We start from the raw sequence: 10,887 nt of genomic DNA, 5'->3' as shown, positions 1-10,887 counted from the left end.
GGTACCACGCAGGGTCCCGATTGCGTTGATGGAAGAGACCAAGGCGGAACTAGATCGTATGGTGGAAAAAGGAGTCATATCTAAAGTTGATGAACCAACAGCTTGGTGTGCGCCCATGGTCATCGTATTGAAGCCACAAGTTTCTATCAACCAGGACGAGTCGGCAAATAAACCCCGTCTACGTATATGCGTGGATTTCACCCGTCTAAATAATTACGTCCAAAGGGAACGTTTTCAAATGCCAGCGGTAGATCACGTCCTCGGTCAGATGGCCAATGCGAAAGTATTCTCGAAGTTAGACGCTAACAGTGGCTACTGGCAGGTGCCACTGGACAAGGAATCAGCACTACTCACAACTTTCATAACGCCATTCGGACGTTACTTTTTTTACCGACTGCCATTTGGACTCAGCTCAGCGTCAGAACACTTTCAACGCCAAATTAGTACCATACTGGAAGGAATCCCAGGACAAATAAATCTTCAAGACGACGTCTTAATCTACGGTAAAGATCAAGAAGAGCATGATATCAATCTTCGACAAACCCTACATCGTTTACAAGATGCTGGAGTAACTCTGAATAAGGACAAATGCAAATTTTCGGTATCAAGAGTGAAGTTTGTAGGACACATCATCGATTCAAGAGGCATTAGTCCCGATGACGGAAAAGTCAAGGCCGTTACAGAAATGTCGAAACCTAAAGATGTCAGCGAATTAAGAAGATTTCTGGGAATGACAAACTATCTGGCGAAGTTTATCCCCAACATGTCCGTCGTAAGCCAGCCACTAATCTCCTTACTCAGCGCCAAGAACGCATGGAATTGGTCTGCACCACAAGACATGGCTTTTAATGAAGTCAAACGAATTCTGTCAACTAAACCGGTATTGGCGATATTCGACCCACGGAAGAGAACCATCATATCAGCAGATGCATCTTCATTTGGAATCGGAGCTGTGCTTAGACAAGAGCAACTGGATAAGACCTTACGAGTAATAGCCTATGCATCAAAAACCCTTAGTAGTGCAGAACAACGCTATGCTCAAATTGAAAAGGAAGCCTTAGCCATGACATGGGCTTGTGAGCGTTTCAAGGATTATGTAATGGGTATCAAAATCGACATAGAAACTGATCACAAGCCTCTCATCGCAATTATGCAGACAAAATCCCTGGATGACTTATCTCCTCGTCTTCAACGTCTCCGAATAAGGATGATGCGCTATAATTACCGTGTCCTGTACATACCTGGAAAAGAGTTGATTCCTGCGGATACGCTGTCAAGAAGCCCATTACAAGAAGTTGGGAATAGCGAGCTTGAAGATGAAGTGGCCGCCCATGTACAATTGGTGACAGCTTGCATACCAGCATCGGATACACGATTAGCTGCAATATGGGAAGAGCAGAAGCGAGACGCCACTTGTCAGAAACTTCATTTCTATACGAATGGAAGTTGGCCGAACAACAAGAACTTGCCCCATAACCTTGTCAAGTACTATTCTTTTCGAGATGAAATAACGATACAAGAAGGCATGCTCATGAAGGGATCAAGGATTATCATTCCACGGGCTCTTCAAGAAGACATTCTCGAAAGAATACATGATGGACATCAAGGCATAGTTAAATGCAGAGCGAGGGCAAAGACATCAGTATGGTGGCCTGGAATTTCGAAAGACATAGAACGAAAAGTCAAAAACTGCTCAGCGTGCATTCGAGAGACTACCAATCGCCGTGAACCCCTGTTACCAAGCGAATTTCCCGATAGACCATGGCAAACTGTGGCGATGGATCTATTCTACTTGCACGGAAAATGGTACCTCCTGGTCACAGATCTATATTCAAGATACTTTGAGATCCGCCAACTACAAGATTTGCGTTCCAAAGCAGTAATCAATCACGTAAAGGCAATCTTCGCGACGCATGGAATTCCCAGCACAGTCAAAAGCGACAATGGACCTCAATTCAAGAAAGCGATTACTTCCGAATTTCATCAATTTGCTAAAGAATACGGCTTCGTACATGTAAATTCAAGCCCCATGTTCGCCCAAAGCAATGGCTTTGTTGAAGCGGCGGTGAAAATCGTCAAACAAACATTGAAGAAAAGTTCAGACCCACATCTGGCGCTACTATCATATCGCACAACACCCCTTGCCAATGGATATACGCCAGCCCAGCTACTCATGGGAAGAAACTTACGGTCCACGCTGCCTATCTCGGAGAAAGAATTAAATCCAGCTATCCCTCCCGTGGAAGTGCTAAGACAACGAGAAGAACATCGTCGGCGGAAACAAAAAGAACATTACGACAAGGTTCATCGTGTTAAAACTCTACCTCCTCTTCAAAAAGAAGACAAAGTATGGATAACAGACCTTAGGGTTGAGGCAACTGTTAAGGATCTCGCTACAGAACCAAGATCGTACATACTGAACACTCCTAATGGAACCGTCAGAAGGAATAGATATCATCTAATACCTATGCCATCACAGCCGGCAGAACTGATCGACACTAACGGGACAAGAACAAAGACCAGTAACTATGTTACCAGGATTCCAGCTCAGGCGACGTCAGAAACGACACCAGATATTCCAGCTCAGGCGACGTCAGAAACGATACCGGAGATTCCAGCTCAGGCGACGTCACTAACGATACAAGAGACCCCAGCTCAGACGACGTCAGAAACGATATCAGAGGTTCCAGTTCAGGCGACATTGGAGATGGATCGGAACACATCAACCGGGTCAAACCAAACAAAGAAGAATAATAGTAAAGAACCCATGACTGCGCCCATGACTAAACGACTTAGTGATCGGGTAGTAGAATGGACGGCGACCAACGACGGTATCACGAGACCTGCGTCAAATATTCAAGATACGGTGGTACGAACTAAAAGTGGTCGAATAAGCAAACCCCGAACTAAATTAAACTTGTAGAAGGATCTTAGGCTAATTGTATAATTGTAAATATGGATGTATACTTAGGGAAAGGATGTAGAATAATGAACTGAACTGAACTGACCTACCCTAGATATTGTATATAAAGAAATCCTCTCCCCTTAATCAGTTAGTGATTACCTGGACGCGTACTGTGCTAGTGCATGTATGTTTTTATACGGACTAAATAAAACGAACTTAATTAAGTGAATTTAACTCGTGATTATTAATACAGTAATAACACAACAATTACCATTTCGGAATACGACTGAACTTGGGGATTCAAGAAACATAGCAATGCGTCGCTTTCTGCAAACAGAGCATCGACTACAATCAAACCCACAACTATACAATCAGTATCGTCAGTTCATGCAAGAATACCTAACGCTAGGACACATGGATCTGATTCAATCCGCCGCAGACAAGACAAAAGCCAAATACTACTTACCACATCATGGTGTACTGAAGGAAGCGAGCACAACTACTAAACTAAGAGTGGTATTTGATGCGTCAGCAAAAACGTCCAACGGAAGATCGCTCAATGATGCACTCTTAGTGGGGCCGAGACTTCAAGAGGATTTGGTAAACTTACTAATCAGATTTCGACTACCATGCATAGCGATAACAGCCGATCTGGCCAAGATGTATCGGCAGATACGGATTCACCCGGACGATGCTGATTTTCAAAGAATTTTCTGGAGAGAAAGCAAGGAAATTCCAATTGAAGAATACCAACTTCTAACTGTTACGTATGGAACAGCATCAGCACCATACCAAGCGACTAAGGTTCTTGAGCAACTGGCTACTGATGAAGCAAAACGATTTCCATTGGCTGCCAAGGTACTCGTCGAAGACTTCTATATGGATGACTTGATGTCCGGAGCTGAATCAATTAAAGAGGCACTGGAGTTACAAGCGCAACTACTTGATATGTATAAAAGCGGAGGATTTGAGCTACGAAAATGGGCATCTAACAGTCAAGCGCTACTTGAAACACTACCAGTGGAGCTGAAGGAGATACAAGGACCGTTAGCAATCGAGAGCGATGAGACGATTAAGACTCTAGGACTATATTGGCATCCAGCGCTTGACCAATTCCGGTTCATCGTGTCGTTCCCACCAGAGCGAGTTGTCGTAACTAAACGAACAATACTATCGGATGTTGCTAGGATCTTCGACCCACTGGGATTGCTGGCACCTGTTACCATTAGAAACAAGATGCTAATCCAAGACATGTGGCGGGAAAAAAAGGGCTGGGATGAAGAATTATCCCTCGAGCTAATTCAGAAATGGCATGCATTTAAGGAAGAGCTTCCGGAAATTGAAACCATCAAAGTACCACGCTATATATCGCAAAGCGATCGGCAACAAGTCAGCCTACATGGATTTTCGGATGCATCTGAAAAGGCCTTCGCAGCAGCCGTTTATCTTCGAACGATTAATGCAGATGGAAAAGTTAAGGTTCGACTGGTGGCAGCAAAAACTCGAGTAGCCCCATTGAAAACCATTACAATCCCGAGACTCGAACTTTGTGGTGCAGTCCTACTGGCCAAACTACTAATTCTTGTTATAGAGTCTCTAAAGTTAGAAATTAAAGAAATTCATGGATGGACCGATTCGAAGGTGGTCCTAGCTTGGCTCATGTCACAACCCCAACGCTGGACAACATTTGTCGCAAATCGAGTTTCCGAGATCCAACAGTTAATTCCAACTGCGAAATGGCACCATGTACCAGGCGAATTCAACCCGGCAGACAGCGCTTCACGAGGAATCCTAGTACGAGAGCTGAAAGAATATGAACTCTGGTGGCAAGGACCTGAATGGCTGTTGAATCTCGAGGTTGATACGCACTCACTTACCACGGAACCAATAGAATGCAAGATTGAAGAAAAACCTGTTAAGGTGGTTGTAAATCACTTGAAGTTGGACAATTCAATATTAATGAAATTTTCTTCAATGCCAACGTTGAAGCACGTGACAGCATATATTCTTCGGTTCATCACCAATACACGTAGTCCAAGGGAAGCCAGGCGAATCGGCCCTTTGTCAAGCGAAGAACTAGAAATCGCATTTCACCATTGGATTCGTGTCACCCAGTACGAGCATTTTGAAGCTGACATCATGTTATTAAAGGCAAATAAACCGCTACCTAGTAAAAGTAAACTGCTCTCGTTGAACCCATATATTGCATCCAATGGTCTTCTCCGAGTTGGAGGACGTCTTCGCCATGCAACATTGCCAATTGATCAAAAGCACCCGATCATTCTACCTCGACGAAGTAAACTAACTGATCTCTTGATCAACGACGAGCATATGCGTAGTCTACACGGTGGTGCACAATTACTGATGACAACCCTTCAACGACGATTTTGGATTTTCGGGATTCGAGACGCAATTAGATATCATTTACGTAGATGCATGCGATGTGTCCGACTGCAAGCTAAAACGTCAGCACAGATGATGGGTGATCTTCCCGCTACGAGAGTAAATCCTGCCAGAGCGTTTCTTAAATGTGGTGTTGACTATGCGGGACCGTTCCTACTACGGGTACTCAAGGGTCGAGGCCAAAAAATGTACAAGTCATATGTTGCCGTATTTGCCTGCTTTACAACTAGAGCCATACATCTTGAGTTGGTGAGCGATCTGACGTCACAAGCCTTCCTGGCAGCCTTGACACGCTTCAGCGCTAGACGGGGTAAGAGCAAGGAGATCTTTAGCGATTGCGGTACAAACTTTGTCGGTGCGGATCGAGAAATAAAGGAATTTATGAAGTCCATCATCAAAACTACAAGCGAAGAACCAGTCATGAGATGGATGGCGGACGAAGGGATAACCTGGCGGTTCAATCCACCTGCCGCTCCTCATTTCGGAGGCTTATGGGAAGCAGGCGTCAAGTCTGTAAAATATCATTTAAGGAGAGTCGTCGGTAGTACTAACCTGAACTACGAAGAGATGCAGACACTTCTATGCCAGATTGAAGCATGCCTAAATTCCAGACCTCTAACTAGCCTCAGCACAAACCCCGATGACCTAGCAGCATTGACGCCGGGACATTTTTTAATTGGTGGTCCACTCACCGCTATTCCTGAGCCAGATCTTACTTCAATTAAGACCAATAGGCTGTCTCGATGGCAAATTGGCCAGCAAGTACTGCAACACTTTTGGAAGCGATGGAGAAACGAATACCTTGCAAGGTTGCAACAAAGACCTAAATGGACAACTGTGCGGGAGAACCTAGAAATTGGCGATCTGGTTGTACTTAAAGACAACGATCTTCCACCCACAAAATGGAAACTTGGACGAATATTAAAGCTTCATCCAGGACCTGATGGGAACGTACGCGTAGTAACATTGAAGACTAGCGAAAAAGATGAAGTTAAACGACCCATTGTAAAACTATGTAAATTACCATTAGATTAACTTAAAATTGATAAATCAAGGCGAGCGGAATGTTGTGAACAATAATCTTTTTATGGTCTTTTTAATGTATAAATTTAATACAGAGATAACTACATATTTTTTAAATTGACTATATAAGGAAGGTGCACTAAAAATTAGCGCAGTTGTTATTATATCGCCTCAGTTGTAAACCAAACATATCCAATCGGTCTTTTTTTAATTGTTAATAAAGTATTTAGTTGTTACGTTAGTTTGTTTTCTTAAAACTTCAAATTCACGAACACTATTTTTAAACTCGTCTGTCTTTTTAAACCCGTCTGTCTTTTTAAGTTTCGTCCTTCTAGTTTCTATGCATATATCGTTCACAAACAAAATTTACTCGATTATATTTATATATATATTTAACCAAAGTATATAATTTAACTAAAATATATAATAATGAAAACAATAATTATAGTGAACACTATTTTACACTCAAATCTTTATATATGTATTTATATATAAATATTTTATCAGGATTAATAAAATATTAACATAAATATTAATATTGATGTTAATATTTATATTCATCCGGATAAAATATTCCTATATTTATATATAAATACATGTATTAAGATTTTTGTGTGAAATAGTTCACTATAATTATTGTTTGCGTTATTATATATTTTATTTAAATCATATACTTTGGTTAAACTAGATATAATTTAAATATTGTAGTGAAATATATTTCAGTAGAGGTATTATTAGGAATCAAGGTATTGTCAGAATGGAATGATAGTATTATACTACTACTATTATGTATAACATGCGTAATCTTCTAAATATAAATTATGATTTTTCTGAAAATAGAAGAAACGTTATTTTGAAATCTGTAAATTTTAATTTTCAAAAAACTTTTTGGTTTACAACTTTTTGGTTTACAATTTTTAGATTATAACTTTCTACATCTGAGATTTTAAATTTTTAAAAGTTTTTGGTTTACAAGTTTTTAAGTTACAATTTTTTTCATCTTTTTCTCTTTCTTTCTGTCCTGAGACTGGATTTTTTTCCTTTCATTTATGAAATTCATTCTTATAATTGTTCTTGGGAGATTTTGGAATGTTTAAATTGTTATCACGGTTTTCTTTTGAATGACTATCACATACGGAAGAAGCCGAGTTATTCTTCAACGAGTCCAATTTGGTAGTATTTGGAATGTTTAAATTCTTATCACAGTTTTCTTTGGAGTAGGAATTACATTTATTGTCGAGCAATAAGGAAGGAACTGCATTCTTCTTTAGGTATCTTTCTAGGCTTTATATTTAGAAGTTGAGATTTAAAACCAGACTCAAAATCTTCAGTTGCGAAATGTAACGAACAAACTTTCGAGTATTTTGTATTAATTTTGTCTGTTTTAATCTTCTCTATCCACCTCTTACGAACCCACGTTTCAACAGGAAACTTGTGATAAGAAACGCCGGTGTTTTTGGTTTTCATGACGTTGTTCACACAACCAACTACTGCACAGTTGTAGCCCGGCATTTTAAAAACCTATAATTTTAAACTTTGTTATTTCAATTCCAATTATTTAAAACAAAATGATTATCATGCTTACAAAATCTAAGCCTTGCCAGCAGGACGATGCAACGCAGCATGGTGACTCGGGCCTCGGGGAGCGCCGTGCGTAGAGACCCGGAGACCTTCCTACGCGCCTCAACCGTCCAAAAAAACTTTGAATTTTGAAACGCGAAACTCGAGTCAAAACTCAAAAGCGCTTCCAAAGGGCGGTCCTGGTTCTCTCTCTGCTCTCGCGCGGAACTTCTTTAGTGGAACACTACTACGTCATCTTAGGGGCGCGCGCGCTCTCTACCCTCCCAACCAGCCACCGCGAAATTCCCTTCCAAAAACAGGCTCTATACTCTAACCTTATAGTGCCTGCACGATTTGACCGACCTTGGTTGCAGGGAATATCCCTGTAACAATCACTGCGATGTCATCCCAGCAGCTCATCCACCACCAGGCACCAAAGAAGAGGGGAAAGAATCCCTCCCTGAGGACAGCCACGGTCGGTGGAGATTTTCCAGGGATTCCCCGAGAAGAGACGCCGTCACCATACGATACATGAGCATGGAGTGTATACAAGGACACAAAGTGTCGTCAATACCAAACCGCTCCGCAGCGCGAAGGATAACTTCACTAGAGCCCCTATCAAAGGCTCCCTCAATGTCAAGGAAGATGGCCAAGGACATCTCCTTGAACTCGATGGCCCTGTCAAGGTAGTGCTCGTCCAGTTACGACACGCTTTCAAAAATAGAAACGTGGAACGAAGACTGCAAGCTCTTGAAATGAGGAACTACAGCCCTAACTGAAGATCTGATCCCGCTTGAAAAGGACGAAACATCGATTACAATTTCTTGGTGAAAATACTCGTTAAAATTAATTAATTTATTTTCATTCTTGGTGTTTCTGCTGATGTAAAACATTTAGAAGCGTGTTTCTCAAAGTATATTTCGCGACACGTTCTTGTGTCGCGAGGGTTTTCGACCATCTATTAAAGGGAGGGTGAAGTAGAAAATCAAGTGATTTTATATCGATTCTTTACTAATTATAAGACCAGTCTGCATAGTGAAAAATTCAGGAAATACTTCCGAATTATTTTAAAATTCAAATTAAGTTCAGATTTTAAGGATAATTTTAAACAAGGACTTCCGACCAATCGCATAACGCCCTGCCTTTTTATTAACAAAATTCTCGTGGCACGTTCCATGTCTAGCGCCACGATTGTCACGTCGCGCGCCTAATTTTATCAAATCTCGTGCAAAATTTCATTTAACACGGAACGTACCACGAGAATTTTGCTAACAAAAAGGCAGGGCGTTACGCGATTGGTCGGCAGGCAGTCTTGTTTAAAATTATCCTTAAAATCTGAACCTAATTTGAATTTTAAAATCATTCGGAAGTATTTCTTGAATGTTTCACTATGCAGACTGGTCTTATAATTGGTCGAAGAATCGATAAAAATCACTTGATTTTCTACTTCACCCTCCCTTTAAGATTCGATTCAAAAAATAGTTAATAGGATATTAGAAAAATTCACAAAATATATTGTTCTAAAACATGTCAAGTGGTATTTTACTGCATGGACAGAGCAATATTGCTTTGTCCATGTTCACTGTGTCAATATTGGATAGCAAATAATTTTTGACTCTTAGTCTCTAGGAGTCTAGTCCAGTGACTGCTTAGGTTTAATACAGGCTGAAACATTCATATTTTCACCACGATATTTCGGTTCTATAGAGCAAAAATAATATGGAAATGGTTCTAAATAAAGCTCTCGGAAATTTAAAAGAATAAAAACTTCACTTGGAAAGATGTGTCGTATATTTAGAATCAGGGCAAAGATGTGTGGTAACTTCGAAAACTTTGGGAAACACTGAGATTATATTATAATTCACTCTCCATTTCGACCACCACAGGAAAAGACCTCCCTCATAGCTAGCGACATTTTTAAGATTTTTCGTTTAATATTCTAGTCTCTAGCAAAATGATCTAATTGTATTTTAATTTGAGCATTGTTTTAATGTTTTCAGGGATAGATTTACTTTTTTAAGAAGGAATGGACAACGTTTGGCCTTTACTTCAGTCCGACTCATAGCCGAGCATAGAGCCCCTTCCTTCAACACGTAACCAAAAAATTAAATTATCTACGTATTGGTGGCGTTGCTGACAAGGAGGGCCAAAAATACGTAATTCCTGTTTACCTCTGTTGCTATGACTACGACCCCTCTTGCGTTGTACAGATAAGCGTCTTCACAGGGGTTCAAAATGGAGCCGTCTAAAAGCGAGGGTCCGGAAATTATTCGGGAATTGTATTTAATAGCAATTAAAAAGGTAGTTAGTGAATTTGGTGCCGGTGTTTTGGATTTGGAGTACATCTGTAAGGGTGAAAAGTGTTCGCTAATTCTTTCTTAAGCCAATCATGTCTACTATCCTCATGATTTTGTAAGCAAAAGTACATTTCTGCTAAATTTGCTTGAGTTTTCAAAAATTGCAATCCGAGCCCATTCCAACGCTTTGGTCCCATTGAACCGAATTCCCATTCGACAGAAGGGGGGGTTTTTTGGGGTCCCATTCGACCGAACGTAGCCAAAGGTGCGATTTTATTATAGTCCCATTGGACCGAAATTCTATTGAACTGGAAGAAGACATACTGTGTGGTTTTGCATTAAATATATTTTTAATTTCACAACTTATTATTGTTAAAATAAATGTGAGTTGAAAATGTATTACTGCACTTATTTTAACTACGTTTTATTACGGCGAACCTCACCTCACCTACCCTAGCCTAACCTAACCTAACCTAACCTAACCTAACCCAACGTAACCTAACCTAACCTAACCTAACCCAACCCAACCTTGTTTGGAGGTAAAAAGATTATTTATATGAGTATTAAAAGCCCGCCTCTTACCACGAACAATTTATTAGCAATAATAGAAATATTTTGGAAAAGATGTGAGATAATTAATTGGAGAATATTTTGGAAAAGATGTGAGATAATTAATTGGAGAATATTTTGGAAAAGGTT

General features: G+C 40.4%; 1 protein-coding gene across 1 annotated transcript; it reads left to right on the top strand.

Moving 5' to 3' along the window:
• The first annotated feature begins 3,319 nt into the window (after positions 1-3,319).
• LOC149588843 (uncharacterized) lies at positions 3,320-6,343 on the top strand. Its single transcript, XM_089862118.1, has one exon. The coding sequence runs from the start codon at positions 3,320-3,322 to the stop codon at positions 6,341-6,343; it is 3,024 nt and encodes a 1,007-aa protein (XP_089718244.1).
• The last annotated feature ends 4,544 nt before the right edge of the window (positions 6,344-10,887 follow it).

The sequence above is a fragment of the Phalangium opilio genome, unplaced genomic scaffold (genome assembly GCF_054372755.1).
Source record: "Phalangium opilio isolate 3A_F unplaced genomic scaffold, DU_Popi_V2 ptg000537l_1, whole genome shotgun sequence".
NCBI classification, from domain to species: domain Eukaryota; kingdom Metazoa; phylum Arthropoda; class Arachnida; order Opiliones; family Phalangiidae; genus Phalangium; species Phalangium opilio.
The sequence above is the reverse complement of the archived record's forward strand: the minus strand, read 5'-3'. Positions and strand labels throughout refer to the sequence as shown.